This window comes from Ornithodoros turicata, chromosome 9 (genome assembly GCF_037126465.1).
Source record: "Ornithodoros turicata isolate Travis chromosome 9, ASM3712646v1, whole genome shotgun sequence".
NCBI classification, from domain to species: Eukaryota; Metazoa; Arthropoda; class Arachnida; order Ixodida; family Argasidae; genus Ornithodoros; species Ornithodoros turicata.
Genome location: NC_088209.1, coordinates 39,879,096 through 39,895,841, shown reverse-complemented (window position 1 = coordinate 39,895,841; position 16,746 = coordinate 39,879,096). Strand labels below are relative to the sequence as shown.

Sequence of the window (16,746 nt, the reverse complement as noted above, 5' to 3'; positions counted from 1 at the left end):
AATCAGTTTGATATGCCTCCCCAGTGGTCCAGGGACGCAGTAACGAACTCGGGAGCTTCGATAGCCTGAAGGACGTGCATTTCTTCACATCGCATTCATTCAGGTGTGACTGCAATGTAACCGATCGAGAGAAAAAAATTCGTCCTCTGCACATGCACCGCGTCCTTTTGCCTTGACAGTTTTCTCTCACGACATATTTAATAAGGTCGTGGATAACATCTGTCGCCGAGGTGCTAAGAAAAACCTCCCTTCCTCACTCGACTTAGAACTTCCCGCACGAAAATAATAGCAATCAAAAAATTGGCGACATTACTGACCGGCTGTACCACAGCAATGTCTGTCACGTGCACATATGCTGTGCGTCCTATCTTGGGGACCTACCGGCTCGCTCGCCAGCATGCACTATCGATTGCGGCTGGTGCTGCGGCTATTTCGAGCCTCTATCAAATAACCCAACAAACGCCGGCTACACTTTTAGCAGGTGAGGGCCGAGAGACTCACAACTTGGGTAAGCCTCAAGGTGCGTGGTGCTCGTGCTCGGCAATGCGAACGTACAAGAGAGGCGATATCATCCTCACGTCGAAGCCGTTCGCTTGCGTCGTCGATCCGCAGAGTTCGGCTGGTAAAGTTTGCGACTTCTGCTTCAAAAGGTACGGAACATGTGGGTGTTACGCACAGGTCGGTCTACCGGTAGCACAGTATTAGAAATATGTGATAATTTCGCGCGTTTTGCGGTATACGGCCGCAGCAGACGACGATAGATAGGAAAATCTGAGAAAAATTCTGCTGCTAGTTTTGCTTTCCCGAAATGGAGCACCGCGTATTTTTCCTGCTTTTCTTTTTTCAAAGACATGATCTTAGTAAAATACGAATACCCTACACTTTCTAACTGACGAAATTCATGTAGGAGTAAAGAAAAAAAAAAAAAAAAAAGACGAGTTACCAACAACGGTTGTCGTCTATGTTGTCGTCTGCTATGAAGGCTGCCGCGTGCTATGCATTGGGATGTACTAACCATTTTCGATTCTACAACCTGTTGCATTCCCAACAGCATTCCAATTAGCCGTAGAATATGCTAATATTTCTTTCCGTGCAAAATTTTTATTGCTGTACATCGAATACTACTGGTCATTGAGTACCCGCAAGGATTTTCCTGCATCGATATGTCGTCTGCTAACGCGCGTCGCGGCGGACGCCCACGATTCGGTTTCGCTTTCGCTCCGGCAAATCAAAGCGGCTTTTCGGGAGCTTTGTTGTTGCCGCACATCTGAAATACTGTAGTGATAGACATTGCCACATTGCAGGCAATCGACTGCGGCCTATTCTCGCGAGCAGCCTGCCCAGTTTTTATTAGCGAACCTTGAAGGGGCTGCCGCCCTTGAAGTGAGACTAAATTTAAGATTTGCTACTCTCGGTGCACGCGTGCGTTACGCCAAAGCTTGCGACTGTCGCTAATGACCAGTGTCAAATGACGCGGGAAAATGTTGAAAGAAAGAAGGTTGTTGTGCCGTCAAAACAAGGCAAGGGTCCAAATTGGTGCGCGAAGAATGTCAGGATTTCTCCAACGGAAAGGAAGCATACAGAGAAGACAATACATTCAGGTGTTAGCATAAAATAACTCAGTGTTAAAGATGTGCCACACTTTGTGGTGAGTTTCTTCACAAATACAGACATGTGCACATGACCGTCCGCATGGAAGTTTCCATGTGGAAACCGCTGCTTACTTTGTGACCCTTCTAATCATTCGCATTGTTAACGCGACATGTTCCTTATTCTTCAGAACAGACTGCCTAAAGCCATGTGCCCGATGCAGGGTGGCGTACTACTGCAACAAATTGTGCGAGGTAATTTTCCCTACACATACGGCGTGGCGCAGATGGCAATTTGCTATGTCCCATCGTTGAATGTGTACAGACGTCAGCTCTGTCGGACCACTTACAAGAATGTCGCTACCTGCAAAAGGCTTACCCTCACATTCCTACGACGACCGTCAGGCTCATGGCAAGAGTGCTGCTCAAGTTGAAGGTATAGTTGCCATTGATGTACCCTCGCAATTGCTGTATTCTAATAATGCAGTATCTCACAGCGCATGCACAAGAAGGACTGCAAAGAGTTGCTTCCTGGCGGACGCACACGATCGTTCCAAGACCTCCTATCACGTGAGCACTTTCCTCTAGAAAATGTCACACTGTCATATACCTCAGTCAGCAAGCAGATAGCGTCGTCTGCTTCATGTCGTCTGCTATGAATACCGTCGCCCTATCCGTTCACCCCCTGATGTATTCGTACATTTATGTTTGTTTGTATGTATGTATTTATATTTATTTATATTTATATTTTTAACAAGCAATAACTGCTGTCGCGCCACAGTCTGCAAGCGGACAACGTCGGCGCATGACCGTCGTCTGCTATGAATACTATCGCTGTGTCCGTACTCTCCCGCGCTGTACAACGTTTCTCAACACTCCGTTTAATGCCGTACGTGGAATACTTTCAGATTCGAACGACATAATGAACGATGCAGCCGTTCTCCCACGTTTCCGGGCTATATGGGCCACCTTACAGGACTTCCTCGGGGATGAGAACCTTCCACCCATTGACGAAGGACTCGAAATCTACGGAAAGGTTGGCGTTTTATGGCTACTTTAAAGGCTCAATAATCGTTTTTCCTTTGTTATCGTTTTTCGCAGCTCATAATAAATACTTTCTGCATCAGTGACAATGACCTGAAACCTGTTGGACAAGGCCTGTATTTAGCGTATGTCCACAGCATTTAAGATACTCGTTTTGAGGGCCGCTCGCATTGAAATTGCGGTGATTCTCGACAGGGCATCCATCTTCGACCATTCCTGCGAACCAAATGCCGCGTTTACGTTCGAAGGCACCCAGATAACTGTACGCGCCACGAGGAACATGAGAGTAGAAGACATGAGAGAGGTATTGTCTCAACGATCCATGTTGTGGTCATAACGTGAAATGATATTCGTTTTCGTCAGATTTACATTTGTTACGTCGACAAGGCCCAACTGGCTCAAGATCGGATCGCTTCTCTCCAGGAGCAGTATTATTTCACATGCTGCTGTCGCCTTTGTTGGCAAGCCACTCACGTAGTAATCACTCGAATAACGCTATTCTGGCGATGTTTAACACATTCACTGTCTTCAGAATAATGTGGAGATACTGGAAGAGAAGTCCCACGGTCTCAGCGAGAGCATTCGGAGTTTACAGAGGCAGCTGGAACATGCCGGTAAAATTTTCCTGGAGTACAACAAAGATTCGTTGTAAACGCCAATTAGTTCGCTATTAACGATTTCAAACAAACCCTTTTTTTTCTCCGACGTTGTTGAAGTCAAGTTCCAAACACACGTTCCAGATAGTCCAGACGATACCAGTAGGATCCTCGAAAAGAGTGGCGACATCTTGCGCCAGGTGGGCGAACTGCCCGCCAACGATGTCTCCAAAGTGGAAGCCCTCGAACTGGCCTTCGAAGCAGCAACGAAATTTGGTCTCTACAACCGGGCTGTTGTCTACGCACTCCAAGGAATTGAAATCATAAGGTATAGCTTCGCGTTTTCTCATCAACTTCCACATTCGACCGGATATAGCGATATCGAAATCAACCTCTTCGAGGGGGTCGAGGGAAGGCTATGCTCTGAACGCAGGGCCTTTCTCTGAAAATTCCGACGGCCAGAACACTACTGTAAAACCACAGCTCTTCAATTGGGTGACACTGCGACACCTGACGGGAACACGAAAACATTCGCTATAAGCGGACACGATTCTTTTAAAGGGATTGTGACACTTTAGTATACGCGGTTCATTAAATCGTGCACGCATGGTATTGCACTCAATATTATCGAGTGAAAAATCTGTTTTACATGCATTTACACACATTTTAAACGACATATACACTCTTGAACACACCACTGCGTCGAGCTCCGATGTCAGAGAAGCGGGAGCTACTGCTATTGGTTCCCGAAAGCACGTGGCATCTCTCGCGCTTCCTCACCGGCAAAGACGCCTGCCGAGAGTCGGACTAGTTTCGGTATTCGTGCTGCCGATTTTCTACGCATATGTTACCTCCTCTGTTGTAAGACTTGGAATGCCAGGGTCATATCCATGCAATTTTTATTCTTTATTCGACCCATTTTTATTTTAAAAAAACTATTTGAGCTGCATACATTTTGTTTTCGCAGGTGGGTTATACGGACTAGCGGACATCTTGCAGGACAGCACGTGCAACTACAGGACGACTAATTAGCTGAAATTAATTAATCAACTTATTAATTAGATGTTTTCTCGGAAACGCGAGATAGCAGAATTGGAGCCAGCCATTTTTCAAACCCATCGCCATTATTAACAAGCTTCTGAGTGTTTAATAAGGAGGATGGATTTGAATAATGACTGGCTGCAATCCTGCTGTCTCGTGTCTCCCACAAAACATCTAATTAACGAATTTTAGCCAATTAGTCGTCCAGTAGTTGCATACGCTGTCCTACAGGGTGTCCACCTGGCAGTATAACCCACTTGTGAAAACAACATTTATGCAGCTCTAATATCTTCTTATAAAAAATCTGTGTCCAATAAAAAAAACTAATTTAAAAAAAGTTAATTATGATGTAGAGAGTGTAAATGGATTCCCTCTACCTTCAGGGCCTGTTACGGAGAGTTCAGCACCAAATATGCCATACGTTTAGCGAACCTAGGCAAGATGTTTTATTACCTGCACGACCAACGCAATGCAGATGCGTTTTTACAAGAGGTAAACATGACTAGACATTGATTCTTTTTTTTTCCTGTCCTTCAATCTTACAATTTGTGCATAACCTCTACTATTGTGCGACTCCATATTCACATAGAAAATATATTTTAAAATAAAAACGAGGAAATACTGAAGCAGACGTGATCTCTGTTTTAGGCATCCCACGTCGTGGCAATCACTCACGGAAAAAACCACAGCGTGTACAGGGACGTCCTCAGGTATCGCCAGCTCTGTAGGAGATCCAAGGCACAGAGGACCCGCTGATGCCTACCTATACATTTATTCTGTACAATAAATCAAGCACGTAGCACCATCCTCGGTACGCGCCATTTATGTGCGTGTCTATCACAGTAAAGGAGGGACGTATTTCTTGAAACAGTCTTTTGACAGATTTTGTGGCCTATTTCTACCAGCTAAACTGTCTCGGCTAGCAGACGACAAACTATTCAGCTGCAGGGGAAGTCCTTTGCTGGAAGTTACCACTTCCAGGCGCAGGGTACTATGTCCGAGGCACTTTTAGCGCATGAATCAACGTCACAAGGTGAACGTTTGATCGTGATGGTGAGTTGTTAAAATGGGTGAAATGAGTATGAACAATGCAGTGGTGTCGACCTCACATAATGAATTTCACGGATTCCAGCTGTGTTGGCTCTAGTGTCATTCTTAATGAGGTTCCATTAAAAAATATAGCCTATTATTTGTATTCGTGCCCACGCGTGTACGAAGACTACACTTGGACCTTGGGGAATTTAGACCAAATCCGTCTGCACCTTGAGGCTCGGGGAGGCCAGTTCGCAGCGTCGAATGGCTTCGAAGAACTGCGGACTGGGGTTGCTGGGGAAGGGGACCAGGAGTTTGACCAACCGGGGAAGTCCGCCGGACTCCAATTCCGCAGCGATCATTCGAAGGTCTTCTTCGGCGAGTTTGTTCCAGCTGATGTCCAGGGAACGCAGGTGGCCACCCATTGCCCTGACTGGCTCCCAGACGGTGTCAAAGATCTCGGAACGTAGGGCACAGTTGGACAGCTCTAACACCTGCACCGCATTAATAAATGTGAGGCAGAGCGCTGGACAAGAGCTTACGGAACCAAGGACCTACCCTTATGTCTCCCAGCGTGAGCAGCACGGCACCCAGTTCCACCTCCAGTCCGGAGAAGTTGTTGTCCGACAGCACCAGGCACTGCAGGCTGTTCAGCCACTGCAGCACCCGCAGGTCCTGCCTGCGCAGTCCGCACCCGCCGAGGTCCAGGTGAACCAGGTTTGGAAAGCACTTGGGGGACAGGGCTGTGTTCAGGAAGCCCCCTATCTGGGAACTCTTCAGGTTCAACCTGCTCAAGTGCAAGAGGACCCGCGTCAGCTGGAAGAGCGCATCGTAATGCCTGGTGTCGCCCCTCCTGATACCGTTTGCCGAGATGTCCAGCGCGGTCAAGTTCTTGAAGCGAAACAGCGACGTAGTCACGTGCAGCATGCCTTCGTTTCGGAGAGAGTTGTAAGCCACACTCAAGCCGATCAAGTGACTGTGCGGGAAACGGTTCAGAATGTGCGTCACACGGTTCTCACCGATACCTTCCAGTTCGAGGTTGCTAATTTCTATGTCTAGTAGGTTCTTGTTCTTTTTGGGGTCCGCGAGGGAGCACAACATTTGGAAGGTGTAGATATCGCCCACGAGACAGTCGCACCGCAAGCGGTAGCAAGCACCGCTCGTCGCCTTCGCACCACGAAGCTTTCGAACGACGAACTCGATGAGTTCTCGGCCCATCTGGTAGTTCGTGACGTCCAGAAATTGCAGCTGACCTTCCCCCGACGCAGTGCACATCGTCACGAACGCGCGGACGATGGCAGCTGTCGCCACAACTTGTTCTTTGTGGTGGATTATGGGACACGTCGTGCCGAGAATGGACTGGACTCTGAGGATGGACGACGGCCACCGGACCGTCAGCAGTTCGGCCGCTCTGTCGCGACCGTCTTCCACTGCTCTCGCCAGCAGCAAGGGCATGAACGCCGCCGGCACTTTGGACAGTGCCCTACGTAGGCTGTAGGTGTCTCGCACCAGAGCTTCGCTACAGAGATTTTTGAGGGTTCGCACAGCCCGTACCACATCATCCTCGCACCAACAGTAGCCGTAGATGGTTTCGTGAAGAAATTTATGCGACATTAAATAAGCGCACGTTCACCAGCATCGCCAACCCCCCTAGGCCTTTCCCAGTATCACGGGCGACTTTAGGTGTGCACTGATGAAACAAAATACACACTACATGTTCGTCGAAGCAAAATTTGCACTACGACCGATTTAAATGGCACTCACACAATCAACATATGAAACGCGCAGGCGCATCGAAATAACGCCTGACCCAATCGGGCGTTCGCATAACGTCACGTGGTCGTAGGCGCGAAATTTGAAAAGCATTGTGTGGGCTATACGATTTGCTTCGTATTTTCCATCAGCACAAACACAACCTTTTCCACGAAGACATCTCTCGTTTTACCTGCAGAAGAAAGGAGCGGTTCTGAGAGACGTTCCTGTTCCCCTGTTCATCCAGTGAACGGTGTATCAGGATAAGACCTGTTGCTCTGGGCCAGGTGGCGCGAGTGAGCAGCAACGTCAGCGCCCCAAATTATGCAACACGCGGTAGTTTAGCAGACGACGCAGCACCTTCAAATACACGGTCTCGAGTTGTTCGCACTTTTCAAGAAGCACCGCTTTTTCTGTGGATTTCCTACAGGTTTTGTAGCTTTCCTTGGCACCATACCGTTTGAAACACCATGCAAACCCCGCTGATGAAACTACCTACTGTTGGGATCCGTGGCCGTTTGGGCCCAAAATGGCGCTGTGCAAACTTCACTGCAACGGGGTTCAACTCCCCTTGAGACCATTGGTAGTACAAAAAAGGAGAGAGGAACGAGTGTGATATTCCCCTCCCCCATGTAGAGTCCTCACAACACACTTCCCAAAATATTTTTCTGTCTTACACCACTGCAATATATATAAACCATATAGTAGCAGAAGACAGGAGGAAGTGCTGTTCGCTTTGCAATGCACCACGCTCACATACGAACAGCAAGCGTTTTACAGACTCGCAAGTCTTCGTATAAGCCTTTATTGCTCACACTCGAGTGTGACTATGACGGTCGTAACACTTGCTACAAGCAATGTCTATAGCCACATCTCATATTTCTATTGTGGTTTTTTGTACAGATGCAAACACCTTTTTAAAGTACACAATTTCGTTCTCACAGATCTCTCGCACGTGGCGTCTTCCTTTCGCTGCGTCATTCTCTTTTCCTTGCAGAACGACAGCAGGAAAATTAGCTACGGCACCACTTCGTTAGCATTCTCGTCTAATAATAAAAGCGGGCAAAGTGTTGGCCTTAATTTCCACAGCATGACGAGTCTCTACGCAACCTACTTTATGCCTCAAAAGTAATTTCCTCACTACTTTCTAGTCACTGAAGCTAGAAGGCAATGAAAATGGGTCTTACACGTGATTGCAGACGTAACGATGACAGCCAGGAAATCATCTACCTCAAGTAACGTTTTTTGATCGACCGTAAAACTTGGGTCCCAGTTGTCGCAAACTTTGGCACCGACTAAAAGCATACAGAACGAACGAACACACATAACGCGAAGACACGTTTCTAGGTTCAACGACAACGAGACTAGGAACAAAAAGTGCAAGCATGCTAGCTTATAAATATCTGTAAATTCAACAAGAATAAGGTACAAAGTTTGCCCCATCTCGGCACCACAATGTTCGACACCACGGTTTTCCCTTGAGTGGTCCACATTGGTGGCGTCCGTGAAAGCCAAACGGAAAAATATCACAAAAAATCTGGAAAAATGGTGGCCAATCGTATAAAAGCGTCAACCTCTCGCTTGGTACGAGCCACGTAAAAAAACTCGAAATAAAATGAAGTGCGGGTTCGCTGACGGGGCGGAGCAATTATGTCGCGTCAAATTTTCAGATCTAACGAACTTCAATTTGAAGTGGATGCCAGCTTAAAATGTAATGCGTAGTTTCTATGTATATAAACTTGCTCGAAGTGCATGGGATGGCATTCTGAAAAACGAACCCTAAAGTCTCAACAAAAAGTAGACGCACGCTCCAACGTCCAAACGCAATGTAGCGGCGTGAAGAAACGGATAAGAAGATTGTCGGTGTTATCCGCATTAGAACGTTCCGCACAAAAAAATGTTAAGAGACGGCCTCCCACATGCTGCATAGCAGTGAATTGCATCGCAGCTGGGGCCTTCGAAATTGTGGCCGGTTTTGTGTGTCTGCATGCTCCTTCTGTGCAACATTTCAATGCAGCTACTTATACACCTCAATTTTTTTTTTGTCTAACTTCGCAACTAACTTGATTGCTTCACGATTTGCGCCACACTGCCTAGCGGAGACGTGGTAAATTGATGTATATTTGTTCTACGGCTATATGGCGGCATTTTTCTTCATGCACCCTGCACGCAACATGAAATTCGATACACCCTCCTGGCAACAGAGGCCCTGACGTAAACAAAATGAAGAGCCTCGGTCGGAGTCCTCTCTACCATGGTAGCGTTGTAGTACCGTGGTAGTACCGTTAGTAGCCGAGCTTTTCTACACACAGTAGTCTACACTAGTGAACCGTCACTGTCACACAGCTCAGCCTCTCCAAGAAGCCGGACTAAAACCGAGCAGCCTTTCGTCTATCTAACTTGCAGACGTCGCGGCACGTGGTAGAAAAAAAGTCCTCCGTAATCTCAGCGCGAAAAAATTGCACAACAGTCATAGTACGGCGGAGGGCGTCATAGGTTGACGTGGCTCGTCCTCCGCCTCATGGCGGCCCGAATCCCGCTCGATCCCGTTCCCCCGCCCCGCACCGACACCAGCGCGGAGCCCAGCGAGAGGCGTACGGGGGCGGAGAGTCCCCCCGGCAGTTGCACCAACAACGTTGTCACTGCGGCTGCACCGTCCTCGGTTGGTTCCACAGCGACCGGGCGCATGCCGCTCGCCGCGCTGAAAGTCACCAGCGCCTTGGGCGAATCTCTCGCTCGCTTCTTTTTGCGACAGGGCGCAACATCTCGGTCGTCTACGCCCAAGCAGACGCGTGCAAACGGACGACGGGCCATGTGCTCCATCTGGGCCGCATGCAGACGGCGCGCATGCCTCACGTCAAACGCACGCTTCACCTTCCACACCACCACGCACGCTGCCAGGAAGAGGAAGAAGCAAGAGAAGAAGACGGAGAAGAAGACAAAGAGGTCGATCCTGGTCTGGTCCTGGCGGAAGAAAATGTTGCCGATGGTGAGGGGGGAGTCCCTGGCCGTCCCCACCAGCACCATGAAGATCTTGGTGGTCCGCAGGTCAAACACGTGCTGCGGAACGGTGATCACCAGGCGGCTCTGCAGGTTGTGCACGAGCAGCACCTCCCGTTGATCGCGGACCGTGACGTAGACCGCCGGCCCGTCGGTGGACGCGTGCTTTTCGTGCATCAACAGGACGCTGCCGAGGTGTTCTGTGGCGTTGCGAGGGACGTGCCTCCGTTTTCTGTCAAAGACGATTGCGGAGGTGCTCAATGTGTACTTTGTATCTACGGAGACGGCGTGAACTCCGGTCGTGCGGTTGACGTCGACCACGAAGGTGTCGTCCCGATTGGACAGGTAGAGGTCGGCTGCACCGTGGATGACGTCGACGATGATCCGGATGTCCACGTTCATGTAACGCGGATGAACGACGAAGAAGATGGTGCGCCCGGCTGGAAGTGGATTTGGACCTGAATTGCATTCTGGAAGAAATATTACAGACGCTGTTTATAGCGATCCCCCGCTCATAGTGAAATCAGAAGAACCTCCATGTAGTGAACCTGGTTATAGTGAAGTATACCTGAGGTCCCAATCATTGAAACCCCAGCCATGAACTACTGATGTAGTGAAGATACTGATATAGTGAAGTTTTTTTAGTGGCCCAACCACCTTCACTACAAAGAGGTTCTACCGTACTCAGCACAAGGAATCTCTCCACAGGAACAGCCACAACGGTATTGGATGCAACTTGCCACAGGTAGCAGATGTGCAAGGTGTTGGGTATAGTACATGTCGTCATGTACTCTGGCCTCTTCACTACTTTAAGATTGCATTGCCATTGCAAAAACAGTGGGTTCCCACTGCTCGTACTGTACTGTACCTGTTTACTGTACTGTACTTTACTGTACTGTACTTTACTTTACTACTTTACTGTACTGGTACTGTACGAGCAGTGGGTTCCCACTGCTCGTACAGTACCCATAACAATTTCTGCTAATGTGAAACAAGCTTCGGCGAAGCAAACTTGCAGAGCATCAATACATAACAATACAGAATATTATTTCTGTTGCAAAGCATGTTTTTGTTGTGTCTCATTAACTTATTTGTCGATACATGCCGTTCTTGCAAATTTACAGTGTTTACAGTGAAATAGTAGATGCAATGAACATTTACGCTTCTACGCTGTTGACTGCAGGCAAACGAAAACACAGTACAGCACAGTTGTGCTAACTGTTCAGATCAACAAAGACTAGAGCAACAGTCTAGACAATGTTACCTACAATACCAAGCAAAAATAATATTCAACTCAAAACAATGTTGCTGCGTGTGTCTATGCGTGGCGGGAGGGAGACATGTTAAAGCGACAGATTTATAGGGCCCACCAACATGGACAGCCGTGTAGGTCCGTCTGTAACAGCTGCGGAGAGAGAGGAAGGGCAAAAGGACCGTGGGCACCCAAATATGTCAAAGGTGGCCAATCTGATGGTGTGATACCTATAGCTGGGCCACATTAAACATGAGCTTTCCATAAGTATTCTTACATGCAAAATAACAGAGAATATAATGCCAAGACTTAATTGCCCAAGACAAAAATCAAGCCGAGCTCGAGTTCTAATACCAAGGACAGGAGACGCATCCAACAACCTTTTACTAGTAGCACAGTGATATCTACTAGGTGCAGAACTATGTGTAATAGATACAGAATAAAAAAAAATAAAAATACAAGATGGTTGGAAGCATCTATTTAACATTTTTAAGGTTTCTTTCAAACCTGAAGAAGTGCAGCCTCCAGCACGAAAGTCTAGTTTTTTGTATATTAGTATGTATTAAATACATGCTCTAAAGCATCTTGTTTCTTATTTTGGACTGCTGTCCTCGGCAACTTGATATTGCTCTTTATATGTTTTGTGCTGTACAAGGTAGAGCAGAGAAGTATGTATGTAGTAGTATAGAAAGCAATATATTGACCTTGCGTGTCAGGATCAAAACAATATTCCGTCTCCAGGCGCATGGTACGATAGCACTGGTGACCGTCTGTGGGATTCCCAATGAAGCCCTCTTTGCACTTGGAACACTGGAACACATGAGGACAGCCATGAATATAAGCTGTGGAGGAAAGAGAGGCGGTGGAACAACAACAACAAAAAGGGATATACCTGCAAGTGCCAGCAGGGGGTGGGGCTGTTCTTGCTGTTTTTAGGGCTGCACTGTCGGTCGTTCTCAGTGTTGTTCATGCAGTTGCAGTACTCTCCTGTGCGCCAGTCACACGTGTAACCGTGACCGTGACACTCGCACCTAATGGGTAAGAGCGTACTACACTTAGGGCCCTGGTTTCTCTGCTACGGAAAATCACAAATTCCGCAGCAGGGAGCCAGGAATTCTACAGTTTTTCGCGGAGAGCGCAGAAAGTACACGTCTGGGCTGATGGAGATACACGGAGACAGAATCTTTATTAAAGGGGCCACTAAAATGCAAAAACGAGTTAACTTCAAATTACGTCAGACACTTTGTTAATTTCGTACTTGTTATAATAAATCGAAACTTTGATTCCGTCACGAAGCTATGCTCAGAGTTATTGTCGGACTCTTTCTTGCTCCGGCGCTAAGCAGAGAATGTCGTTTCAGCTCGTGCATCGGTGTTTTTAGCCCATGCTACGCATGTGCACACGCATGCCACGCGTAAAGTTTGTTTTCATGCTTTTCCGGGTTTTTGCTCCTAGTGATGATGATGCAAATCGGGGAGTAAAAATAGGTTTTACCGGTATTAACCCTAAAATACAGAACCCAAATAAAAGTGCTACTATAGCTGCATGCCACTGATACTAACAAAGCCAGACGATGCACTGCAAAAGGTGTCACATACAGTGTGAATTTAACGATCATTCCACATTTTGATAACGTCACAAAAATGCGAGGTGGGGCCTGTCCCACCTCATCCTTTGCAGGCTGGTAGCCATTTGTCTGAAATCTCATCGTACTGTTTTCAAACGTTATCGTCACAAAGAAAACAAAACTACAAATCAAGTAAAATCCTAACCCATGCAGTTTGAGTTGTCTATCTCACCAAACACCGTCTTTTTTTTTTCTGCGTCTGCTTCAGTTTCATGTGACCGCTCACAGGTGTCACAACACACAGAAGACGAGTGATGACGTCGCGCCGGTGTAGGCAGCGCCACCTCTGTACAGCGACGTGAACATACTTACGGGCGACATCCCTGGTCGATGCTCTTTCCAGCAACGAAGTACCCTTCCATGCACTCTTCGCACTGTGCTCCCGTCGTGTTGTTCTTGCAGAAGCGACACTCGGCAGAGTCTGTCGGCCCGTGCTCTATCTCCCGGAAGGACTGCGCCGATGCGTAAGAAGCGCCCGTCAGCACACCCCTCCTACAAACGTGGGGCCGTCTCACCTGGAGGAAGTCCGTGGGTGCAGCCGACTCGTTGAGTTCCAGCTGGCTGGCCTCGACGCAGATGTTTGTGTGGTGGTGGCAGTATTCCAAGCAAGGGATGCAGCGCCCCCCTTTGGCCGGGTTGCCAACGTAGAAGGGCTCGCACAGGTGGCATTGCTTGCCCTGACGTGCGAGAAAAGTGATGTGCATAAACTGCTCAGCATTTATTTATAGGCGGTGTTTTCACCTAATGTGATAAAAAATTGTATGAAAAAATCTATTTGTCTGAACATTATGGGGTCAACATCGACTATTTGCGCACACCTCAAACCGACAGCTTCGCAATTTGTTTTTCTCAATTATTACCAAAGTTGTAGGGAACGTATTTTGCAATGCAATGGGGCAAATCTGACATGCACTTTCTGTTTCTGTAAAACAAACAAACAAACAAACACACAGACACAAAAAAACAAGAAACATGAGGTTGACTTGGTAAACTTTGGAGATCAATTGGGAAAATTCAATTTCACACAAATTAAACTTGAAAAAAGTGCTTAGAAGCAATGGCAAAATATCCCGCCGAGATAAATAGCGTTATGTTCAGACCTTCCCCATAATGTTCAGACAATTAGATTTTTTAATACAATTTTTTTATCGCATTAGGTGAAAGACCCTGTATATGTACTGAACTACTATCGTACTTACTACGTACGTTATGAACAGTGGTTAGTACCGTGTTTATTATTGCAGTTATGACATCATTTGATTACCAGACTGTGGCCTCTATTGGCCTATGAGAAGTCAATGCAATGTTAATTAGTAAAAGTATACCATGGTGTGGTTGTGGCACTTTGTACAGAAGTCCAACAGGTGGGGCCCCGCACAGTCACTGTGTCCATTGCATTGGCAGGCCAGGGAGCAGTTGTAGCCGACGTAGCCAAAGTCGCAACGACACTTGTTTGGGTGGACGCACACCCCATGTTCACACCCCTTGCTGCACACAGGCTTGCACTCTTTCATTGCACTGTTTGGGAACATGGAGACACTTCACATATAAGCAACATAGAGGGCTATATTTGTGCATGGAACATTTGAGAAAACAGTATTCAATTATGGCTGAAATCTAACCACCCATATTTTACCTGTATATACCGGTGGTTTTTACCACCCGTATATCTAACCACCCGTATTTTACACCGCCAACGTGGTGTCACATGTTTGTCTGCTCAACGTATTGCACTCTTGCTGCACCTCCCATCCAGCAAATGAAGGATGGCTGTGAACTCGTCCAGAACTATCCAGAACATTTTGGCCCAATGTTGGCTCAATATTGGCCCAATATTAGGCCGGTATTGCCAATACACAGCCAATATTGGGTCTATATATTGTGTGACTTGGGCAGGTGCACGTACTGCACTATGTATAACACAACGTTGCTGCACCTCCCAAACAGCAAATGAAGGATGGTCGCCAACTCGTCCAGAGCTATCCAGAACATTTTCGCCCAATGTTGGTTCAATATTGGCAATATTTGCCCAATGGACGACCAATATTAGGCCGGTATTGCCAATACCTAGCCAATATCGGGTAAATATATTGTGCGGCTTGGGTAGGTGCGCAATTTTTACAAAATGAAAAGGAAAGCGCAGAGGGCATGGCCAGTACCGGAAGAGAACACAACAGCGTTGCCATGTCAGTAAGCGAGCAAATGGACACAAACAGCACAGGACGGCATTTACATGTCGCCGTACCAACTAGCCCACATCTCTCCCTTAAAAACAGTATTGCCCTGCTTCATGTGGTGCAGTGAGCGTAGCGAAACTGAAGAGACCTTATAGCAGTAGGCGTTAGCCCTAATTAGTTAGCGAGCGGCGATATTTCGCGTTTTGCGCAACAAAGAGTATCCTGGTCACCTGTCCAGAACGTATCCCTCATTGCACTCGCAGGAGAACCCATCTGGCAGGTCGACACACTTCTCCTTCTCGTGGTGACAGTTGTGGTGGCCATTGGTGCATTCGTTCTCGGGCAGTCGGTCGTAATAATACCATCCCACTCGGCTGCCCATTGTCTGCACCAGCTGGGACACATTGGCTAGAAGGAAAAGAGGGATCGCCCCATTCAAGTTACAGTTTGAGTCCTGGTCAAGCAGAAAGTCCCATCGCGCCCTTACCCGGCAGCGGATGACCCTCTATGAAGACATTCCCGTCCGCACACATCCCGCCCGTGGGACCCAGGGCGTTTCCGCGCATGCAGACACCATGACCGTTATGGCTTGGTCCCCGAAACCCACACCAGCCGCAATGGGGGTCGCCCAGGCAATGTGCCGCTTGCAGGTGTACGTGGCAGGGCGGATCGCAGGAAGTGCTGCCCTGCAAGATCGTGCCGCAGCCGCCCCCTTCACAGCGCAGGGCTGCGTAGCTGGGTGTGAGGCACTGCAACGAGAACGTTCCAGGCCGTGTTACACTTTTCTTTCAAAGGATGAGACAGGTGTGCAACAAAATATATTCACCAATAATATTCACTGTATTGTATTATATGAGCCAATGTCGTTACGTTAATTAAAACGTAAGTGAAAGCATGTCTCTGGCTGCACTGTTCCAACTGCATGGCAGTTCCCTGCGTGTGCCCATGAACGCAGCAAGCAACAAATTGTGACGGGGAAACGATGCGCCGTGCTGTGGCCATGCATGCATCTCACCCTTCCCAAGCAGCACAACAACTTTGCCCAATATTGGACCGACATTGGGCCGGCATTGCCAATATTGGTGGAATATCGGACTAAGATGTTGTGCTGGCTTGGGTTAACACATGAAGTAAGTGAACAATGACGGCCTGTACAAATTCATGAGGAGGAGGGGAGCAACAAGGAAAAGGTGAAGCGATCGCATTACCTCCTGTCTCGTGGTGCTCCACCAGCACTGGTGCCAGCCGCCTTCACCTCCTACGCTGGCGAGGCAGGAGGAGCAAGTTGGATGCTGGAAGCAGCGGATGGGACAGGGACGAGGGGGATTCGACTCAACCGGGAAACTGGAGGCATCCTTCACCGCCCGACGGACGCACGTCCAGTCGAAGATGGGACGTACGTTGAGGGTGTGCCGCAATTCGCCTGATAATTTCAAAACATGCTTCAGATTACAAAGTGAAATTACAGCAGAAATTGCTCAATTTACTGAGCATGTTGAGACGCTTGTTGGGACGCATGCATGCAGCTTCAAATTCGTTAACGTCCAATGTGCAGCCAGCATTCATGGAATCATTGGGTTGTCTTGGTACTCTTTGCTGATGTACTGCTGACACAAGCTAGGAATCAACTGACAGA

The 16,746-nt window shown here is 47.8% G+C and overlaps 3 protein-coding genes across 4 annotated transcripts in view; 1 reads left to right on the top strand and 2 right to left on the bottom strand.

The window, feature by feature from the left end:
• Positions 1-498: 498 nt before the first annotated feature.
• Positions 499-5,077, top strand: LOC135368911 (histone-lysine N-methyltransferase SMYD3-like). Of its 2 annotated transcripts, none has more exons than XM_064602466.1 (12): positions 499-650; positions 1,781-1,844; positions 1,915-2,025; positions 2,087-2,159; positions 2,498-2,625; positions 2,691-2,758; positions 2,829-2,937; positions 2,997-3,107; positions 3,166-3,247; positions 3,374-3,557; positions 4,654-4,762; positions 4,919-5,077. In XM_064602466.1, exons 1-12 carry the CDS (start codon positions 544-546, stop codon positions 5,024-5,026), a joined length of 1,254 nt encoding a protein of 417 aa, XP_064458536.1. In that variant the 5' UTR covers positions 499-543; the 3' UTR covers positions 5,027-5,077. The 2 variants fall into 2 exon arrangements, with proteins under 2 accessions (XP_064458536.1, XP_064458535.1); XM_064602465.1 differs by having other exon boundaries at positions 2,997-3,110.
• LOC135368910 (uncharacterized) lies at positions 4,693-7,294 on the bottom strand. Its single transcript, XM_064602464.1, has 2 exons — positions 5,861-7,294; positions 4,693-5,796 (listed from the first exon to the last, which is right to left on the bottom strand). Exons 1-2 carry the CDS (start codon positions 6,914-6,916, stop codon positions 5,512-5,514), a joined length of 1,341 nt encoding a protein of 446 aa, XP_064458534.1. The 5' UTR covers positions 6,917-7,294; the 3' UTR covers positions 4,693-5,511.
• A 549-nt stretch (positions 7,295-7,843) lies between these two features.
• The window catches only part of LOC135368909 (multiple epidermal growth factor-like domains protein 8), a 28,816-nt gene continuing 19,913 nt past the window's right edge, over positions 7,844-16,746 (bottom strand). The window contains exons 28-36 of the mRNA XM_064602463.1: positions 16,319-16,533; positions 15,598-15,859; positions 15,341-15,518; positions 14,259-14,451; positions 13,449-13,610; positions 13,246-13,385; positions 12,199-12,337; positions 12,011-12,116; positions 7,844-10,524 (exon numbers count right to left, since the gene is read on the bottom strand). Coding sequence (XP_064458533.1) covers positions 9,545-10,524; positions 12,011-12,116; positions 12,199-12,337; positions 13,246-13,385; positions 13,449-13,610; positions 14,259-14,451; positions 15,341-15,518; positions 15,598-15,859; positions 16,319-16,533 — 2,375 coding nt within the window. The 3' untranslated portion in view covers positions 7,844-9,544. The remainder of the gene's footprint in view (positions 10,525-12,010; positions 12,117-12,198; positions 12,338-13,245; positions 13,386-13,448; positions 13,611-14,258; positions 14,452-15,340; positions 15,519-15,597; positions 15,860-16,318; positions 16,534-16,746) is intronic.

What these genes read in the sequence shown, in the direction of transcription:
- LOC135368910 (XM_064602464.1), bottom strand. Translation starts at nt 6,916, where the DNA reads ATGTCGCATAAATTTCTTCACGAAACCATCTACGGCTACTGTTGGTGC. An exon ending in TCACGCTGGGAGACATAAGG is followed by an intron (nt 5,797 to 5,860) that starts GTAGGTCCTTGG and finishes AATGCGGTGCAG; the next exon opens with GTGTTAGAGCTGTCCAACTG.
- LOC135368911 (XM_064602465.1), top strand. Translation starts at nt 544, where the DNA reads ATGCGAACGTACAAGAGAGGCGATATCATCCTCACGTCGAAGCCGTTC. An exon ending in GTTCCAAGACCTCCTATCAC is followed by an intron (nt 2,160 to 2,497) that starts GTGAGCACTTTC and finishes GAATACTTTCAG; the next exon opens with ATTCGAACGACATAATGAAC. An exon ending in CAAGGAATTGAAATCATAAG is followed by an intron (nt 3,558 to 4,653) that starts GTATAGCTTCGC and finishes CTCTACCTTCAG; the next exon opens with GGCCTGTTACGGAGAGTTCA.